General features: G+C 48.0%; 2 protein-coding genes across 3 annotated transcripts; both read left to right on the top strand.

The window, feature by feature from the left end:
- The first annotated feature begins 1,770 nt into the window (after window positions 1-1,770).
- On the top strand, window positions 1,771-9,567 carry slc5a5 (solute carrier family 5 member 5). The gene is made up of 16 exons (XM_028961465.1): window positions 1,771-1,819; window positions 1,919-2,345; window positions 2,506-2,571; window positions 2,734-2,785; window positions 3,031-3,098; window positions 3,421-3,575; window positions 6,041-6,181; window positions 6,275-6,404; window positions 6,478-6,566; window positions 6,650-6,762; window positions 6,846-6,916; window positions 6,989-7,075; window positions 7,290-7,492; window positions 7,572-7,675; window positions 9,029-9,090; window positions 9,208-9,567. The coding sequence occupies exons 2-16, from the start codon at window positions 1,977-1,979 to the stop codon at window positions 9,343-9,345; spliced, it is 1,848 nt and encodes a 615-aa protein (XP_028817298.1). The 5' UTR covers window positions 1,771-1,819; window positions 1,919-1,976; the 3' UTR covers window positions 9,346-9,567.
- A 1,207-nt stretch (window positions 9,568-10,774) lies between these two features.
- Window positions 10,775-20,129, top strand: ccdc124 (coiled-coil domain containing 124). 2 transcript variants are annotated; one of them, XM_028963082.1, is made up of 5 exons: window positions 10,775-10,855; window positions 12,153-12,330; window positions 17,865-18,057; window positions 18,483-18,588; window positions 18,791-20,129. In XM_028963082.1, exons 2-5 carry the CDS (start codon window positions 12,172-12,174, stop codon window positions 18,990-18,992), a joined length of 660 nt encoding a protein of 219 aa, XP_028818915.1. In that variant the 5' UTR covers window positions 10,775-10,855; window positions 12,153-12,171; the 3' UTR covers window positions 18,993-20,129. The 2 variants fall into 2 exon arrangements, with proteins under 2 accessions (XP_028818915.1, XP_028818916.1); XM_028963083.1 differs by having other exon boundaries at window positions 10,791-10,925.
- The last annotated feature ends 952 nt before the right edge of the window (window positions 20,130-21,081 follow it).

The raw sequence follows: 21,081 nt of genomic DNA on the forward strand, positions 1-21,081 counted from the left end.
GACCTTGTTCATGTCTCTTTCTAAATTAAACGCTAAAAACATACCCCAAAGTATGAATTAAATGTGTGAAACATAATGACCTTCGGTGATCAGTTCATCTTCACAACACAGGCATTTTAAAAATGGAAGCCCAAACACAGCCACTCTATGTTTATAAAGATAAAAAATTAATGAATGTTCATCAAATTCAAATTCAATTTTTTATTTGTCACGTACACAGTCATATACGGGATGATACGCAGTGAAATGCTTTTGCAACTCCTATAGACCTCATTATTGCAAATATTGCAAACACAACCAAATATTAAAATTGTATGTTTTTAAACATAAAATATGTGTAACAGGTAGGGTGAAGTTGTGCAAATGTGTAAAGTGAAAGTAAAGTGAAAATTTGTGTAAGATTCTGGGGGGATAGAGTCCAGAAGTGATTGAAAGTGAAAGCGCTTCCCTGATCGCAGCAGAGAGAAGAGTACATTGTTGGGGTGGCTGAGGTCCTTCACTATCTTCCTGGCCCTGGTCCAGCACCGCTTGCTGTAGGTCGATTGAAGGTCAGGGAGCTTGGTAAAGATGATGCATTCAGCTAATCGAACCACCCTCTGTAGGACTCGCCTGTCCTGCATTGTGCTGTTCCTGAAGCAGGTTGAGATATTTCCCATCAGGATACTTTCTATGGTGCAGGAGTAGAAGGTCCTGAGCACCTTGGAGGGCAGTCTGAAGTCTCTCAGGCGTCTGAGGTGGTAAAGATGCTGCCGGGCCTTTTTCACCACGGTGTTGATGTGACAGGACCATGACAGGACCTGCGTGATGTTAACACCGAGGTATCGGAAGCTGTCCACTCTCTCCACTGGGCTCCTGTTGACAGGGGTCTGGCAGGTCCTCTCCTGCTTGGTACCCAATGTCCACTATTAACTCCTTTGTCTTGCTGACGTTCAGGTGGAGATTGTTCCTCTGGCACCAGTTCACCAGATTTCCGACCTCCTCCAGGTAGGCCGTCTCGTCGTTGTCGGAGATCAGGCCCACCACGACAGTGTCGTCAGCACACTTGATGATGGTGGTGGAGCTAGTAGTGGCTGCACAGTCGTAGCTGTACAGTGAGTACAGCAGGGGGCTCAAAACACAGCCCTGGGGGGCTCCAGTGCTGAGGGTGATGGAGGCTGAGACATGTCCGCCCATCTTTATTGCCTGTGGTCTCCCGGTTAGGAAGTTGGAGATCCACTGACAGAGAGATGATCTGAGTCCCAGGTGCTCCAGCTTGGTGGTGAGTATAGAAGGGATTATCGTGTTAAATGCTGAACTATAGTCAATGAAAAGCATTTTAACATAATTTCCCTTCATCAGAGTCAGTCCGATGGCATCTTACATACCGTCACATATAGTGAGATTTCCTCCTCTCCGGCGTCATCCTCTCTCGCTTCTTCAAGGACCAAAATGTGGTGACAAGGTGATCGTTTTGGCTCAGTGACTTTTCTGACGTTGCATGAACTTCTGTGGTCAGAAGGTCAAGTGGGGAAAAGATGTGAGTTCCAAACTCCAATTTTTATCGACTGAGTTGGTTTATTTTCAGTGTTTAATTAAGTTTATTAATGCAGGTTCGATTCCCATCGTATTTTCGCTCCACCCTGATTCCTGCCTTTGCCGCACAAAAACTCTCTCAGGTTGCAGACTCTCTCTCTCTCTCTCTCTCTCTCTCACTCGTCCACCCCCCCCTCCGCTCTACTGACTTCTACTGACACTCTTGCACCCACTCATGGGAGAGCAGAATTTGTGTGGAAGCTCTGGGCGAGAAGGTCATGCTGGACGTTTTCGCTCTTTGACACAGGTAAGGGAGGGTAAACGTTCATACATCCACCGGGGCGGAATTCCATTTAATCCTGCGGCACGGTAGGCATTGGATACAGAAGCTTGTGGAATTTTGCAGGGTGTTTCGTGGGACTTAATCAGCCGGTGTTAATCGAAAGGCCTTCCACAAGAGGCTTATGATGCAGGGTGGCCGCCATGGCAGCGCAGAGCGCCTGGGCTTCGTCCTCGGGGACTACGCGGTGTTCGCGGCCATGCTGGCCGTTTCCGTGGCCATAGGGCTGTACCAGGCCTTGAAGAAGGGCAGGGGGCAAGACAACGTGGAGGAGTTCTTCCGGGGCAGCCGGAGCATGCCGGCCGTGCCCGTCGGCCTCTCCCTTTGCGCCAGCTTCATGTCGGCCGTGCAGGTGCTGGGCGTGCCGTCCGAGGCCTACCGCTACGGCCTGAAGTTCGTCTACATGTGCCTCGGACAGGGTCTCAACTGCCTGGTCACGGCCGTCTTTTTCGTCCCCGTCTTCTACGACCTGGGAATCACCAGCTCCAATCAGGTCGGTGGTCCTCCTTCAAAGACCCAGCCACAGGTGCCGGGCTCTCCGGAACTAAGTGACAGGAATTAGAAGGCGGGGAGTGAGCGCTGAAGCGGAATGTCTTTAATGTTTGGGAAGTATGAAGCATTCCTCCTGTCCTGACCATCTGCTTCTGTCACAGTATCTCCTGCTGAGGTTCGGCAGAGGAATGCAGCTGCTGGGGAGCCTGCAGTTTCTAGTTGCAACCGTAAGGAATGCTGCAGCACCTCGAAATGTTTTTACTTTACTTTTGCTAAAGTTACAAACCACTGAGATTAAGTACAGAGGAACCCTGCTGAAATGAGGGAACTACAATATGTCTCAAGCCTGATGAACGAATCACATCCACGTTGCTTTTCAACACCTACAGATGCTCTACACCGGAATCGTGATCTACGCCCCGGCCCTCATCCTCAACCAAGGTAGGAGGAACCAGTCTCTCTAATACTCTGCAAACTGATTTCTAGCGCCGTGCACGATGACCTGAGCCAACAAACCTGCGACTCTCGACTGTTGACTTTGCGTGGGATCCTTCAGGACATGATGAGAATGGATTCATTGTCAAGAGATGACAGTTTACTAGAATGGGAACTGAATACGGACCCATTTACCAGCTGTAAAAGAGAAAAAGAAAAGGCAGTTGTTGAATGAAGGCTTTGTCTTTCAGTGACAGGACTGAACATGTGGGCATCTCTCTTCTCTACGGGCATTATATGCACCTTCTACACGACGCTGGTAAACGCTGGCAACACAGCTTTTCCTATGAACTATATTCTGTTAAAATCACTTTGTCATAAAAGTGCTAAATTTAAATTTTAATTGAATGAATGATTCATTGAATGGGTTAATTGTCCAGGTTTGTAAAAAAAAACACATTGAATACTTGGCTCACAATGAATTAAAAAATGGATAAAATTTGAAATTCCCTCGTACCCAGATTTCACAACTACAGCCTACACAGACTGATGTTTAATGTAATGTCTTATAGAAACAATTATTTTCCTGTCATGGCCAGAACGCCCATGTCTTCAGTCTCTACGTATTGTGTCCTTTGCAGGGCGGAATGAGAGCTGTGATCTGGACAGATGTATTCCAGATTGCCGTCATGTTCTCCGGGTTCCTGGCCACCTACATTCACGGCACCGTCCTAGTAGGAGGACCAGCCAGAGTGTTGGAGATTGCTAACAACGGATCACGGCTGAATTTAAATGAGTTAAAAAACTAAACATCAATACATAACAAGAATTTCAATTATTTAAATCATGTTTAAGTACAGTTCTGGCCAAAGGATTTGAGAACGACACAAATACCGTTTTGCACAAAGTTTTCTGTTTTTATTATGCCAATTTGCACATATTCCAGAATGTTATGAAGAAGGATCAGATGAATTGCAAAGTCCCTCTTTGCCATGAAAACGAACAGCAGGCAGGTGTGAGTGCATCTGCACCTACAGTGAGGAGAAGACTTTTGGACGATGACCTGGTGTCAAGAAGTGAAGTGATTGTGATTGTCATTGTGAAACACCGCAGCACAGCACACGGTGGCACGGTGAAATGTGTCCTCTGCTTTAAACCATCACCCTTGGTGACCAGTGGGCAGCCATGAAAGGCGCCCGGGGAGCAGTGTGTGGGGACGGTGCTTTGCTCGGTGGCACCTCAGTGGCACCTTGGAGGATTGGGATTCAAACCGGCAACCTTCTGATTACACCACTGCCAAGAAGGGCAGCAAAGAAGGTACTTTTCTGCAAGAAGAACATCAAGGACAGACTGATATTCTGCAAGATGTACAGGGATTGGACTGCTGAGGACGGGGGTAAAGCCACTTTCTCTGATGAAACCCCTTTCCGATTGTTTGGGGCTTCTGGACAAATGATTGTCTGGAGAAGAAAAGGTGACCCTACCATCGCTACCTGTCTCGTGCCAACAGTAAAGCATGCTGAGACCATTCATGTGAGGAGGCTGCTTCTCATCCAAGGGAGTGGGTTCACTCACAATTCTGGCCAATAACACAGCCATGAATAAAGAATGGTACCAAAACATCCTCCGACAGCAACGTCTCCCAACCGTCCAAGAACAGTTTGGTGAAAAATGATGCCTTTTCCAGCATGATGGATCCAAAGTATGAACTAAGTGGATCGGGGAATAGAACATTGAAATTTTTGGGTCCATGGCCAGGAAACTCCCCAGACCTTAATCTAATGGAGAACTTGTGAGCAATCCTCAAGAGACGGACAGACAGACAAACCAAAACCCACAAATTCAGGCAAACTCCAAGCACTGATTATGAAGGAATGGGTTCTATCAGTCAGGATTTGGCCCAGAAGTTGACAGCATTTCAGGGTGAATTTGCAGAGGTCTTGAAAAAAAATAGCCAACGCTGCAAATCTTTTCATAAACATGATGTAATTGTCAATAAAAACCTTAAAATGCTTGTAATTATACTTCAGTACAGCACAGAAACAACTGACAAAAAAGATCTAAAAACACTCAAGCAGCAAACTTTGTAAAAACAAGTATTTGTGTCATTCTCAAAACCAGAACCGTTTGTTTTAGGCTATATATAAATATAGAATTATTCCTTTTATTGTCACCTGAGATAGATTTTTTTACTGATATAGTTTGTTATAAAAGCTTAGCAAGATTTAAAAATTTAACTTACAACCATGTGAAATTGAGCTTCATCTTGTTTTTTTTGTTTTTTTGTGGTTGATCTAAATCAGACGTCGTCTTTCCCCCGTCCTCTCATCACAAAAAAATCTGTCCTGATTTATTTAAAATACTTAATTACACTGAAAGAAACAGAGAGCGCATTTTGTAAAATTCTAACCGCTTTAGGCATGTTACAACTGCCCACATTGCTTGGTTAGTTAGAAATGGAAACAAAATCTGATTTCAAAGATCGTGTTTCAAAGCGCGTTCCGCCGCTCACAATGATCTTCGTGCAAATGCGTATCACCCATGTACAGTAGGGGTACATGGGGCAGTGGTGGCCTAGCGGTAAGGAAGTGGCCCCGTAATCAGGAGGTTGCCGGTTCGAATCCTGATCCGCCAAGGTGCCACTGAGCAAAGCACCGTCCCCACACACTGCTCCCCGGGCGCCTGTCATGGCCGCCCACTGCTCACTCAGGGTGATGGGATAAATGCAGAGGACAAATTTCACTGTGTGCACCATGTGCTGTGCTGCTGTGTATCACATGTGACAATCACTTCACTTTCACTTTTTTTTTTTTTAAGGTAATATTTCAGTCAGCACTTACATAACAGAATATTCATTTGACTTGAATATTCAAATCAAGTCAAAATGAACATGACACTGGGATCTCGTTGGGATCTAGTGATCCTAATGCGATGCGTGCGATTTTTGTGATGCTACAAAAGGAACCTGGGAGAGAATCTGTAAAGGATGCGATGCTGAATGGGTTAAAATGGCATTAGAACCTAAGTCTGTGAAGACTCTCAGTCATCCAGGTGAAATTGTCTGAAAGTTGAGTCGTGGCAACCGGACTTTCTTTAATGTAGAGACGTTTCATTCTGCATCCACAGAACTTTGTCAATCTATGATTGTCCAGTTGCCGCGACTCGACTTTCAGACATTAGAACCTAAGTGCATGGTGACGGATGGGCGAGGAACGCAGCGGCCCTGTTGTCCCCCCTAACGGCAGACGCCATTTCTCTCAGCTTTGACGTAGACCCCCGCAGACGCTACACCTTCTGGACCTTGTCTGTAGGAGGCACCATGGTCTGGCTTTCCATGTATGCGGTAAACCAAGCCCAGGTGCAGCGATACATTTCCTGCAAGAGCAAACGCGAGGCCCAGTGGTGAGTCCAGGCGCACCGCGCCGAGCACGCCGAGCGCGCCGAGCGCGCCGAGCGCGGGACGCTCCATGACCTTGTCTCGTTCCTGCTCTTCAGGGCCTTGCTTGTGAACCAGCTGGGCCTGTGCGTGATTGTCACCAGCGCCGCCATCTGCGGCATCGTCATGTTCGCTCTGTACGCGGACTGCGACCCTCTGGAGACGGGCCGCATCTCCGCGCCCGACCAGGTACGCGGCGGAAGAGAACGCCTTCGTTCTGCTTGCCTTGTCCAACCAAGCTCTCCTCTGCTCATGGCGACAGTACATGCCGTACCTGGTCCTCGACATCTTCCAAGACCACCCCGGTTACCCCGGCCTGTTCCTAGCCTGTGCGTACAGCGGGACGCTGAGGTGCGTTTTACGTCACTTTCTGCAACTGAACACAATGCGATGACCTGAGCCAATTTAAAAAAAATCAAAACGGTCTTTTGTAGCACAGTCTCCACCAGCATCAACGCCATGGCTGCTGTCACGATGGAGGACCTGCTGAAGTCCCGCCTGGCCAGCACGTCACAGAGCAAACTCATTTTCATCTCCAAGGCTTTATGTAGGTCAAATGTGTGCAAACACGCCCGTATTTCGCTCGCTCCCGTGTGCAGAACGTTCGCCGGATTGCATCTTGTCTTTCAGCTCTGATGTACGGGGTGGGATGCATCACCGTCGCCGCCGTTTCGTCCGTCCTGGACTGGGGGGTCTTGCAGGTGCCCTAGCATTGTTTGTCCTACACACCTCCAGCGTCCTTGTAACCCGCTCCCCGTCCGTCCCTTCCACAGGGCTCCTTCACGGTCATGGGGGTGGTCAGCGGTCCGCTCCTGGGCGCCTTCTTCCTGGGGATGTTCTTTCCGGCCACCAATAACGCCGTAAGAATTATCGGTTCCACGTCCGGCGATCTTTTGTGAGCGGCTTGATGGTTTGTCGAAGTCAAAGTCAAAGTCAGCTTTATTGTCAATTCTGCCACATGTACAGGACATACAGAGAATTGAAATTGCGTTACTCTCAGACCCACGGTGCTTAACATTAAATACAAACAGTAACATTAAATACAAAGGTATTTGTGACGCCGTTGCCTCTCAGGGCGCGTTTGCGGGCGTCGCCGTGGGTTTCTCCCTCTCCGTCTGGCTCGGCGTCGGCTCCAGCCTCCATCCCCCCAGCCCCAAGACGATGGGCGTCCTGCCTTCGTACACCGACGGCTGCCCTGCGGTGAATTCCACACACAACGGCAGCATGGCGGTGGACGCACCCTCCACGTGGTCCCCTTTGAACGCTGCCCACGACAGGTGAGATGCGTGCGCACGTTACGATTGTTCACGCCCGTTTACGAGCCGCTTCATACCGTCGCGTTACCACTGTCCACAGAAGCGGGGGTGTGCTGGACTTCTACCACATGTCCTACCTGTACTTCGGCGCCTTATCCACCACTGTGGTTGTACTGGCCGGGCTGGCTGTCAGCTACCTTACAGGTGAGCGAGACAATGGCACGGTGGCACCGCAGTATTCCATCGGGCTTCAGCCGATTCCTTTTTGACTGGAGACCTTCACTGAAGTTGAAGTTTACTTTACTTGGAAGACGCTTTTATCCAAAGCGACTTACAAGGAGAAGACACCACCAATTCTCATTTGGTCACAAAAACTAAGAGCCCTGATAAGGCCTAACTTGTCAAGAATAGAACATAAGTGCTCGACAAATTATTATTTTTTTTTGTGAGTGTGTGTTAGTGTTAGACTCATCTGAAATACTTTTTAAACAAGTGAGTTTTCAAATGTTTCTTAAAGGTGGTAGTAGTCTCGGCTAGTCAAGTGGAGCAGGGCAAGTTGTTCCATTAGCAAAAGGAGAGAGAACAGATTCTCTTTTGGTGCTATTAGCCTAGCGGGTAACACACTCGCCTATGAACCAGAAGACCCAGGTTCAAACCCCACTTACTACCATTGTGTCCCTGAGCAGGATACTTAACCCTGAGAGTCTCCAGGGGGGGACTGTCCCTGGTGATACTGAGGTGCCACTGAGCAAAGCACCGTCCCCACACACTGCTCCCTGGGCGCCTGTAATGGCTGCCCACTGCTCACTCAGGGTGATGGTTAAAAACAGAGGACACATTTCACTGTGAAGTGACAATCACTTCACTTTTAAGGGCGTCTGGTAAATGCTGTAAATGTAGATTTGATTGGCATCGGAGACCCCATGAAGAGGGAATTTTTAGTCTAATTTCATTTGGCCCCTTGGTGCAGTTTGTTTCCTGCGGTGCGAGCACAGTAATTGCACCCACAACAGCAGATCTGCTTCCCGTATTTACTTGTGTTGTTCCCGTGGTGATAAATCTGACCCATTTTGGTTCTGAATCGGACCGAACGAACGAACTGAGGTGTGAAAGCGCCCGGTGACCCCATGAATAGTGAAAGTGATTGGTTGTCACGTGTGACACATCACAGCATCCAGTGCACACAGCGAAACGTGGACTCTGCATTTAACCCGAGTGTGGAGACGGTAGTTTGCTCTGTGGCACCTCGGCTGATCAGGATTCTAACCGGCAACCTTCCGTTTACGGGTCCGTTTCCTCACCTGCTAGGGCCACCACTGCCCCACAGAGAAAAACATTGTAGTCCATGCAAATTTTGAAGATCGTGCAGACAACGTGCAGGCCTAGCGGGTAAGGAAGTGTACTCGGAACTGGAAGGTTGCTGGTTCGAAAATAAAGACAAAAAAAAAAAAATTAAAAATAAAAAAAAATAAAATTAGGCTTAAATCCTACTGAAACGCCCTAACCGAGGCCTTTTGTATTGATTTTATCATCTCAGTGTTTCTGTTTGAATGTCAGGACCAACCAAGCGGGACACGATTGCGGTGGGCCTTCTGTGGTGGGACCAGGGCGCTGCTGTGGTAAATATTGAACTCGTTGTGAATTACAACCCCCCCTAAACCAAAACTCCAGTCCAAATCTTTCTGGTAGGCTTGGGTTATTTCGCTGACCGGGAACCATTTTAACCCCCCCCACAGGACAAACAGCCGTCACCAGGTCCACAAGCCACGCCCCTCAACGCCATGGCGAAGCCGGCTGCCGAAGGCCATTCGCCGCGCGCCGTAAGGCGAGAGCCGGAGCAACAGCAGCTGAAGAACTGCAGGACGGCCTGTTAAACCCCGTGGCCTAACAATGCACCTTTAAATTCTATACAGTAACGTACAAACCCACGAAAACCCGCTCGATGCCAAGCACGGATTCACCTAAAGCAGAGACGCGAGACTCTGAGCTGCAAGACAACGTTGTTCTAGATCTACATATATGGAATTTGGCCGACGCCCTTATCCAGAGCGCCTTACAACGTGATTTCACTCTGTTGTAGTTTCTCCTCGCACATATCGGACTACAAGAAAGTTACAAGTTGGTAGTAACCTAACTATGAACCAGAAGACCCAGGTTCCAACCCCACTTACTACCATCGTGTCCCTGAGCAGGACACTTAACCCGGAGTGTCCCCAGGGGGGGACTGTCCCTGTAACTACTGGTTGTAAGTCGCTCTGGATAAGGGCGTCTGGTAAAATGCTGTAAATGTACAAGTTGGTCTACTATCTCTACCGATCTACAATACTGCCCCTTTCACTTTTTAAATCTGGACGAATCGCTTCTTAGATCGCCGGAGTTTGAAAAACCTCCACAGTGCTGTATAACGAATAAAAATACAACTTCACCACACGAATAAAACCACCAGCATGATCACAGTCCCGGCGTGCGTGTGCGTTTATTACTTTTCAACGTATTGATCTCATGGTGCATGCTTGGTAGGAAAAGTGGAGCTTCTTTGGGCCTGGTTCCTGGTAGAACACACTGCAGCCATCATTATTACAGTACATCGTGCACGCTGGTTTTTCGTCACGTTGCTGCTGCTCGGTCGTGTTTCCGTGTCGGGCCGAGTTCACCAGTCGTCCTCGGCCCGGTTGGAGTCGTCCTCGGCCGCGCAGTCCGGCCGCCGGATGCCCGGGAGCGTCGGGTCGCTCTGGTTGAGCTTGTCCAGGAAGGACGCCAGCAGCCGCTGGTTGAGGCGGTCCGTCAGGCTCCGGGCGGCCTCGCCGGCGGCCGGCGGCTCCGCGTCGGCGCGGCCGGAGCGCAGGCCGCTGTGCAGGACCGCGTTCTCCAGCTCCTTGGTGCGCTTGCTGTGGGAGGCCGACTGGCCGCCCGCGTCGGCCGCGTCCAGCTCTGGCGCTTCCCGACCGGACTCCATGATGCCGCGCAGCAGGACGTGACGTCACAACAACGCAAGCGCGTCGCGTCGACACATGGGGGACAATTCTGGAAATTCGTTTCCCACAAACGATAAACGGGGAAAAACTGTAAAGTTTTAGTATTCGTGTGAAAAATAGTATCGATCCACTTTTTTGCACGTAAATGAAACTGATCAAGAAACGTCGTCTCACTTAACATTCGTTACATTATCCTTGATAATTAATAGAAATATACTGGAAAAAAAAAAAAAACATTCCCATCTACATCCCCGAATCCCCACAAGCCTTTAATTTTGTCCTCCGAACGCGCCTTTCAAGTACGTCATCACGGGGCGCCCGGCGTGCGTGTGACGTCATTAAAAGTGGCCTTTGGAATGAAGGGCCGTAAACACACAGGCTGGTTTAGCTCCGTTTGACAGGAACTGAGGTGAGGAACCGTGAAGCGCCGGCGAAAGATGAAATAAACCATCGAAAGATGTGAAAGGCTAGTCAAATGGGTTAGCTGCCGATAGCTACTCTCTTAATCATTTTATTACCGCTCATATCGGATTGGAATGTGCAATTTAAATGTATTCAAGTGCAAGTAAAAAAAAAAAAACAAGAAGCAAGATCTGTTCGATATGAACTATAAATGCCCGACTGGATATCGGATATGGAGGTAGAATAATACGAGGTGGCCCTGCGTGGCAGACCCGTAATCGGTATGTTGATGTTTCGAACTCCGAACTGCCATGGTGCCACCGGGGTCCCCTTGATGAAGGTACAGTCCCCACACACTGCTCCCCGGGCGCCTGTCATGGCTGCCAACTGTCACCAAAGGTTATGGGTTAAAAGCAGAGGACGCATAATCACGTCCCTCCCAGTCCGGTGATGTGATGCTTCGGAAGGTGGGACGTGTGTCCCGGTGTAAATGTCCTGCGGAGATGCCGCTCGGGTCACTCTGTGTGGGGCTTTTCTGATGTTCTGGTCAGAACCTGGATCTGTCTCTATTTAAATCTGAATTTAAGACCTACATATTTCGGGTGGTATTTGGCACCTTAATGCATCATACCGGTTTAATTTATTTTATAAAATTTTTACTAGGTTTTTAATGAGCTATTCTTTTCTTTTTTTTAGTTTTAATGTGTTCAACAGTTACTTTTAAAGTCTGTGTTTGTCTTTATTTTTTATTCTTAATACTGTGAAGCACTTCAGTCCACATACAATACAGGCCATTTAAAGTTTTTAAATGTATTTAAAGTTTGGACACACATACTCATTCAACGTGTTTTCTTTATTTTCATGACCATTTACGTTGGTAGATTCTCACTGAAGGCACCAAAACTATGAATGAACACATGTGGAGTTATGTACTTAACAAAAAAGGTGAAATAACTGAAAACATGTTTAATATTCTAGTTTCTTCAAAATACACAGGTGTTTAGCACTTGTTGGTCCAGCTCACCCCAAACCATCTCGACTGGGGTCAGGTACGGTGACTGTGGAGGCCAAGTACAGAACTCCACATGTGTTCATTCATAGTTTTGATGCCTTCAGTGAGAATCTACCAACGTAAATGGTCATGAAAATAAAGAAAACACACTGCATGAGAAGGTGTCCAAAATTTTGGCCTGTACTGTAATTGGTTAAATTGTGCAATGTAAATACTGATTGGATGCTGCAGGAAGTTGGTGCTCAACTGAAGATTGTCAGTGGTGACGTGACCTTCCACTGGTTTCTCCCAGCTCTAGGGCAGCCTCGGGAATGCCGAAGAAGTTTCAGGGCGAGAATTCCAAGTCTGCCGCAGCGAGGGCCCGCAAGGCAGAGGCCAAGGCGGTGGCAGATGCGCGCAAGCAGAAGGAGGTCGAGGACGCGCTGTGGGAGGATAACGACAAGCATGTGATGAAAAAAGAACAGCGTCGGGTGAGTGCGCACCGCTGTCCAGATAAACTTCTCTTCCTTTCTGTCCACATAGAAGCGGGCTCAGGTGGATGTATTGGATGTTCCGCAGCAGCACCGGAACAGATGTTTTCCAGAGAAAACAGGCCCAGAGGTCCCCTATCATGAAAATGTGACTTTGTGAGATGATTTAACATTAATACGAGTTCCCTGAGCCTGTCTATGGTCCTGCAGTGGCTGGAAATGGTGATAGGTGTAAAGTGTGTTTTGGTCATTCTGCTTTACCGTTCAGAGAGCGGCAGCTCAGACAGTCAGATCTGAAATTTGATGTCATAAGGGGAAAGGTTACCTCCTGTTTCTCATACCTTTTTGGGCCAGAGAATTTCCCGCCCCTCCCCTAAAACAGTATCTCCACCAACTGTCATGGCTTCCAAAGTGTGAAGCATTGCAGTTGCTCAGTGATTGGATGTAGAAATGAGCACGAATGTATTTTTTTTTTTTAGTTCCGTCACGCGAGACTCTTAAGAACCAGCGGGTTCATTTTTTTTTTTTCTGGAAAAAACGCCAACATGACTTCCACAAACATTGTGGTTGGTGGATGGTGTTGATGACATAATTTCCGCGAATGCCCGTTCAATTTCTATAGGCCACTCTCCTCCTCGTCCCGCCTCTCTCCTCCTCATTAGCATTTAAAGCTACAGACACCGAAATGGTGCGTCCGGGGAAATCTCATTGTGGGACTGGATCAGAGTGATTTAGAAATGTTTTTGTTTTGACTTTTTTTATAATTATTATTAATATATTAATACAAAATAATCAGTGTTGCTGTTTTCATCTGAAATTTTCTAATAATCAACAGTGAGAACAGACATTTCCAGCCAGCAGAGTGACTGACAACATGAACAACGTCTGTATTGGAGTTTTCATTCATTCCAAATAGTTTTCTATTAAAACTGAGGATATTTTTAAATGGCCCCAAATGTTTGAGTGTAAGTGGGAGTGGTGATGTTTTAATGGTGAAAGTAATAATAATGATGATGATAATATCCCGTTATTTATGTAAAACATGAGATATTATGTAATTCATCTCTGTTGTGACCTGGCTTGGACACGTTTCCGCTAGAGCTGTCCATCTTCTTTGCTCGCCACACCACCGTCGCTGCACATTTAGAATAGAAGGGGGAGACGTGTGCCACTAATGCCATGTATATTTTAACAGCCGGACAATTAGAAGACGCAGAACAGAAGTCTCGAAACTTGGTACGATCTTCTGTCGGCTGACAAATCGGTCCCGACCTCATTCCCCAACAAATCAGACGGATTGTGTGTCGGACCTGCCACTCAGAACTCCGGTGGCTGGAAACGGCTGTTAATGAATGGAATATCTGCATGCATGTCGAGAGGGACGTTATCTTGAGTTCCCGTGGAAGGATGCCGTGGTCACTAATGCAACGTGCGTCACTTGACTGATGAATAGAAATGACCTTAGTAGAGCTGGAGACGGTTACACTGATTAAATAAAGTAATAAATTGAGCATCTGGTGCATCAATCGTTACCATGACATCTTATTAATATGCACGAAATAATTTCTATTCAAACCGATCAGATGTTTTAAACAGATGTTTTATTTTTGGACACAAGGTGCCACTGTAGGTTGTTTCGAAGACGCTTGGCGCTGGTGCTGATTTCCTTACATTTCCATCATGCTGAGGTGGCAGGTCGGCTGGTTTGCTGCCTTGTTTATTACATGAACATGTCATTTTTCGTTTCGGTGGCATGCCCTAAACACCGCTGGACGTGCTGAGCTGCTGACTCAGGCGGCCGATGTCTGCCCGGGTTCCTCCGGGAACTTGCAGAGTGGCTGGGTGTAGCAGGACCTCGCCCCGAGAGCGCCTGTCTATTCAGGATTTAAAGAGGCGCTTTCTGTCAGTTAACGTTCCTCTGTTACGATGCGGCAATAAAGCAGGACCCCACCCAATATGCCGCCTTGCCGATGCATTGGGCCACGTGGCTAAATGTGAGAATCCTGATTCGCTGTGGTTATGCAGACATCCCACCTCTGATAACCCTCTACATTTTTATTTCAAGGCAATGAATGCCCAAAAGCCCCCTGACATGAATCATTATTTTTTTGCTTTTATATCGGTCGTAGTGTCCCCTAATTCTATTTCTAGCCACTGCAGGACCATGGACAGGCTCGGTGAACTCGCATCAATGTCAAATAATCTCACCTAGTCACATTTTCACGTCACGGGACCTCTAAATTACAACTAGTTGACAGTTCACATATGTGACCTCAAGGTGGCAGCACACGGCAGCCTCTCAGGAGAGAGGCGCGCTGCGGTTATTCATGCGAAAATAGTGTTTAGTCATCGTCCTCCAAGGTTGTGGCCCCGTGCCTCGCACTCGAACAACATGCGGAATATTAAGCAGTTAAATTAGTTAAGCGAGCTGAAGAACTGTTCGTTGGTCCTTTACTTTGGAAGCAGTTGCCGATTTTGTTTAATTCGGAATTCCTTTTCTAGGAAACGGAACCGCAGAGAGCGAAGGCCGATAAGTTCCGTTTGGTAATGGAACAGCATCAGCAGTGTTGTTCCCGTCTCCAAACTTTGCACATTAGTGACCGAGGTCCATCATTAAGAAATGGAAGATAGTGCCTGATTGCCGGAAAGGCCGGGATTTTCCATTATGCTCTTATCATGTATTGATTTTTGAATGTTTTGTGTCTCTTTTTGTTTCGCTTTTAAAACCCAAGGTGTTCAGTGGACAGTCAAGGTCCCAGTTGGTGGGATAATGATGGGCACCCGCAGAGAATCGGCTGATTCACAGCAGGGTTGTGGTGGTAGCCTAGTGGGTAACACACTCGCCTAAGAACAAGAAGACCCAGGTTCAAACCCCACTTACTACCATTGTGTCCCTGAGCAGGACACTTAACCCTGAGTGTCTCCAGGGGGGCTGTCCATGTAACTACTGATTGTAAGTTGCTCTGGATAAGGGAGTCTGATAAATGCCGTAAATGTAAAATGTAAAAATTGGATTCTGCCACAGTCGATGCGGTGCAGGACAGTTTTCTACGAGGATATACCATCAGAATATATTCAGAACCGTAAAAGTCATAAATGGCCTCAGTAGCCGGAGAAAGTGAAGTATGTTTGATGAATCAGTTTTTTTTTTTTGGAGAGACGCAAATCTTCAACGTTTTTTGTTTATTACATAACCTCACGTGTTCCATGTCACAGTCCTGCTTCTTCGGTTTTATTCTATAATGTAAAACGTGCAGGAGCGTCCAGATTTGGAACCGTATGAAACGGACGACCTATATTGATGTACGCGTGTGTAATGTCCGCTGTGGACGCCACTGCTCCGGGCCTTGTTCGTCTCGCTGGAGGAGGCAGTCCTGAGTCTTGATAACCATGTTGCTGCCAGCTCCTTCATTTCCTGTTGCCCAGCCAGCTGGCATTCCGCTCGGCGCTGCTTTTTTTTTTTGTGTGTGTATTCGATTACATTGGAATTCATGAGACACGTTGTCACGCTGTGATTGGGAGAAACGTCACATTGATGGCGCCCTGCGGGTTTAAGGTTTCGCAGGAAATGAAGTTTCATCCCCACCTTAAAAAGGCAGAGGGAGGAAATGCACATGGCAACACGATCCCAACGGCCATGTCAGTTTGCCAGGTCGCGTGATTAATAATCAGAAATCTGGAGTGTTGGCCCTGCCAGCTGATAGTGGCGGGGCGTGGCGTCTCTCCCTGCCCCGGGGTCCCACTTGCGTCCCCTATCCGTTTCCCCGCTCTGCCCCCTGCCCTGCTTGGGTTCTCTTCCTCTCGCTTGCATGCATAATTGAGGCGTTGCGGAGCCACAACTGGGCCAGCCGAGCTGGGCGCAGCGCTCTCGCCGCCCTCTGCCAGGCCGGCCGTGGCAAAAACGCTAAATCACACCCGCTCCACGCGGTCACATGACCCCAACGGACGTGGCACTGCCACCCATTCTGTTAATTATGCAGTGTCTGTTGAAGTATAATTACAAGCATTTTCTTACTTTCAAAGGCTTTTATTGACAATTACATCAATTACATCCACACGCCTCTTGAGGATTGACCACAAGTTCTCAATTGAATTAAGTTTCCTGGCCACGGACCCAAAATTTTTATGTTTTGTTCCTCGAGTCACTTAGTTCTCACTTTGGCCTTATAGCAGGCGCTCCATCATGCTGGAAAAGGCATCGTTCGTCACCAAACTGTTCTTTGGCGGTTGGGAGAAGCTGCCGTCGGAGGAAGTTTTGGTACCATTCTTTATTCATGGCTGTGTTTTAGGCAGGTCCACCATCTTGGACTTTTACCTCAGCAGTCCAATCCCTGGACTTTTTGCCGAATATCAGTCTGTCCTTGATGTTTTTCTTGGAGAGAAGCAGCTTCTTTGCTGCCCTTCTTGACACCAGGCCATCCTCCAGAAGTCTTCTCCTCACTGTGCGTGTAGATACCCTCACACCTGCCTGCTGCTGTTCCTGACCAAGCTCTGCACTGGTGGCGCCCCGATCCGGCAGCTGAATCATCTTTAGGAGACGGTCCGGGTGCTTGCTGGACTGAATCCTTCTTCACAACACTTGAACTTCTTTCCTTGAAGTTTTTGATGATTCAGGTTGATCTTAGGAGCAGCGATATCCTCGCCTGTGAAGAACTTTTTATGCAACACAATGAAGACAATGCAGGTAACCATGGTTAACAGAGGAAGAAGAACGATTTCAGCATCACCCTCCTTTTAAGGCCTCCAGTCTGCTATTCTAACTCAACCAGCATGACAGAATCATCTCCAGCCTTGTGCTCTTCAACACTCTCACTTGTGTTAATGAGAGGATCACTGAAATGTTCTCAGAAGGTCCTACTGTGGCAGGGCTTCATTTTCATGGGGCCTTTGCAATTCATCTGACCACTCTGGGTGGTAGTAGCCTAGTGGGTAACACACTCGCCGATGAACCAGAAGACCCAGGTTCGAACCCCACTTACTACCATTGTGTCCCTGAGCAAGACACTTAACCCTGAGTGTCTCCAGGGGGGGACTGTCCCTGTAACTACTGACTGTAAGTCGCTCTGGATAAGGGCGTCTGGTAAATGCCGTAAATGTAAATGTTCACAACAGAGACGTGAGCCCAGGAGGCAGGGCTGGTGTCTGAGCGATACGCTGACCTGAATTTCTGTCTCCACTCCGACACTTTACAGTAATCTTATTATGTCTTCCTCCGCCGGCACGATCTTCAGCATCGTTCGCTGCTTTTTATAGAACCTGTCTGACTCACGGAAATCCACTCTGTCGTCTAAATGAGTTCACTTGCATGTAAATCCACGGCCGGGGTTTCGCGGTGTTCTATCTGCCGTTCCCATACGTCTCCAACGATCTACTTGAGGCTGAGAGACGATGTATGATAAAATATGACCGGTATGTGGGCCAGAAGTATGTCACACAACTGCGGTACGTGCATAACAAGGCTCACAGTGAACACGTCCACCCACATTTATTCTTCTGTATTGTTGTGGTCTCTGGATTATTGCACCCGGGTACAGGATGACAAGGAGAAGAAGCGGCTGGAGCTCCTGGAGAGGAAGAAGGAAACCCAGAGGCTCCTGGACGAGGAGGATTCCAAGATGAAGGGGAAGACCAGCAAGGAGGCCCTGGGCAGGAAGGTCACGCGGGCGCAGATCGAGGAGACCCTGCGACTAGAGCAGGAGCAGAAGCCAGAAGAGATGAAAGAAAAAGGTCAGGGGTCATCCCTTCTTCGGCTCTGCCATGTTTCTCTACCTGAAGGTTGATGCCTCCGTTTTTTTCCTTTGTTTTTTTGACTCAGTCAGCAGCCAGTGACATTTCACAGTCACCACTGGAACAGGGAGTCATTTTTACTTTAAAAATCTCTGTAGAACGTGTTTTAATTACAAACTGACCTGCTCTTTAAATTAATTTGAAATATTAATGTTTGTCAGCTGGATTTCAAACCGATCAATAGAGGCAGTGAACTGGATTGATCAGTTTTTATAGGCGTCAATAAAAGCACTGGAAGCGTGCCAGCTGTCGACTGACGTTCTTCAAACACGAAGCCAACGGATCAGATGTACATGGAATGGGAATAAGGTGACTTGCGAGTTTCACATTCATCTGATGTTTTATTTATGTATAACTCCGCACAGAGAAGAGTCATCTGGAGACCCCCCTGGAGGAAAATGTGAACCGGATCGTTCCGGAAGAGGGATCAGTGGAGGCCAGGACCATTGAGGACGCCATAGCTGTTCTCAGGTACTTCCCAGCCAATCGTCCACATGGAAAAAGACTCCCAACCTGGGAATGAGATGGTGGATGTTCATTTTACGGTTATTTGAATATTTTCCAAGAAACGGTACAAAATTATGGTTCTGGTGGTTTTTTATTAATCATTTAAATCAACCCCCACCTTAAACAGGGTTTTAAGTGTTTTTCTTTTCTTTTCTTTTCTTTTCAGCACAAAGGAAGACCTGGACCGCCATCCAGAGCGGCGGATGAAAGCCGCATACTCCACGTTCGAGGAGGTGAACATGCCCCGCCTCAAGGATGAGAACCCCAACATGCGCCTCTCTCAGCTCAAACAGCTGCTGAAGAAAGAGTGGGCGAAGTCCACCGAGAACCCCCTGAACCAGCGCTTCACCACCTACAACGCCAAGTAAAGACAAAGCGAGCAGGTCCACGTATGCCACAGGAAGAGAAGGTTTTATTATGCAGAGAAGCCTTGTGTGTATGTGTGTTCTAATCATGACAAAAAAAAAAAAAAAAATCCTCCTCCCTCTGCACTATTCAGTCCCTCAGTGTTTTTTTTTTTCTACATAAAGTCCTTTAACAAATTGCTTCTTGTGAAGTTGACTAATTTGGTAGGAGCTAACCGACGGTAACCGACAGAGATGAAGGACGAGCTCCACCGTGCACCATCCTGCAGATCATCGTTTAGGACAGTGTACCCTCCCCTCCCCACCTCAGCTCTGCTCTGTTAACATGCCGAGGATCTCCGCTCGGCGCCGCTTTTAACCCCCCCCCCGGTGGACGGTGGGATATTTCTGGACCGACGGAGCCTCCATCCGTCGGCTGTGATGACACGAGGAGGGCTCAGACCCCCCCCTCATCGGACCGCCACGAGAGCCGCTGAGCGAGCACGATGCCGCGTTCCCCGCCAGCCCCCATATGCTCGTGTTAGTTGTGCACGCCTCCCACAGAGACCCATTTGTCGGGGCATCTGGAGAGTTGAGTTTCTGCCAAGGTTCAGCCCAACGCTCGGCATTAAAGGACTTCCGATTTTATTTTTATTTTTTCCAATTAATAGATTAGATTTCGGCTTTACTCTACTGCATATCTACAGAGAAATGAAAAATGTTATCACATCACCTTTTTTTTTTTATTATTAAGCTTTAAATCAATTACATCCTTCAGACCCTCCTTAGATGTGTGGAGATCTAAGGAGATCAAATGGACCGCTCACTCACAGGGGAATCAATGTCATCCTGACAGGAGCCACGCCCTCATCAGCCACCGCCGCTCCGTGTGGCGTCCGCGGCCTGACGAGTTGTTCGTTATTCTTTCGCCTTAATAGCGAGTCTGATGACGCCGATCTGTCTTTGCAGGGACACTGAGGGAGGGACAGGCCACACCCACAACCGTTTGGGCCGCCATCTCCAACCAGGAGTAGAAGGAATGCCTTCGCTTATTTAATGAACGGGTCTAGGTGAATTTCATGAGTGCTCACAGTTTGCTGATAGATGAAAGGACATTACTGATTTTCAAATATTCAAATAAAATCGCTCATCTCATGTGAACAGCGTGCTGTCCTGTGTTTTGCTTTTCTAGCGCCTTCCGCCGCGGTCTCGCACGCTTTTATGTGCCCCTTGGTGGACGGATTATCGCTCATCAGAATTGTCCTCTCGGCAGGTATCAACAGTTGAGCGGAAATGGCGGCAGATGGCCGGGGCATTTCAGATCAGATTTCGCCCGAACTTTGAACAAGGCGCGCTGGCGACCTGAGACGTTCTACAACATTGTGTGACGAGCAAGGATGGTTATGGATTATGTGTGGGACGGGTGGAACTCGGGCGCTGGTTTTCAGTGACGCACTTTATCGGCGATCCTGGCCAGATTTCGGCGTTCCCTGTCGCCTTGAAGTTCCGCCGAGTGCTGAGCCGTGGCAGGGGAGGGCTTGGCCATCTCGGGCGCTTATGTAAACGCTGGCCGGTTGGCTCGGCTCTCCCCGGGTTAAGATCCACGTGAATAGGATGAAGTGCTTTTTTTTTTTTCTTTTTCCTCCCTCTCTTTTCTTTCCTTCCTCTCCGTCTTTTGTCCTCGTTCGCTCCCTCCCTCCTCCTTTTAACGTTGAGAGTCTGATCCTTGAGGGCCCCCCCTCATCGCTGCCTTCCACAAAGCATCAGCATCAAAACTCCCGATGTCGGAATAACCTACCCATAATGCAACTTTGGTCTCACATGCATTAAATGGACCAAGAGTATAAGGTATCAGCCATGGAGATAATCCTCATGTGAACGGTGTAACATGTCATAGCAGAGGCCTTCGGCTGGTCTTCCTCCAAACAGTGGAGATGAGCCAGGCCCACTGATTCTCTGTGTCCTGCCGCAGTTATTAAATTAATTTCCGGGGCGGGGCGCGCGCGTAAGCCGCTTTGCCTCTGTGCCCGGACATCGGTGGCCATTTTAATGACGGACTGCCCTTGATGGAGCGCTGGTGCTCGTGTCTGACCACCACATCAGCTGGATTTTC

Source organism: Denticeps clupeoides, chromosome 19, assembly GCF_900700375.1.
Source record: "Denticeps clupeoides chromosome 19, fDenClu1.1, whole genome shotgun sequence".
Classification (NCBI taxonomy): domain Eukaryota; kingdom Metazoa; phylum Chordata; class Actinopteri; order Clupeiformes; family Denticipitidae; genus Denticeps; species Denticeps clupeoides.

Bases quoted from the DNA above. Each gene is read 5' to 3' on its own strand.
- slc5a5 (XM_028961465.1), top strand. From the start codon at position 1,977: ATGATGCAGGGTGGCCGCCATGGCAGCGCAGAGCGCCTGGGCTTCGTC. The intron at 2,786-3,030 runs GTAGGAGGAACC...TTTGTCTTTCAG, and splicing joins GGCCCTCATCCTCAACCAAG to TGACAGGACTGAACATGTGG. The intron at 9,091-9,207 runs GTAAATATTGAA...CCCCCCCCACAG, and splicing joins GGGACCAGGGCGCTGCTGTG to GACAAACAGCCGTCACCAGG.
- ccdc124 (XM_028963082.1), top strand. From the start codon at position 12,172: ATGCCGAAGAAGTTTCAGGGCGAGAATTCCAAGTCTGCCGCAGCGAGG. The intron at 18,058-18,482 runs GTCAGGGGTCAT...AACTCCGCACAG, and splicing joins AGAAGAGATGAAAGAAAAAG to AGAAGAGTCATCTGGAGACC. The intron at 18,589-18,790 runs GTACTTCCCAGC...TTTTCTTTTCAG, and splicing joins GACGCCATAGCTGTTCTCAG to CACAAAGGAAGACCTGGACC.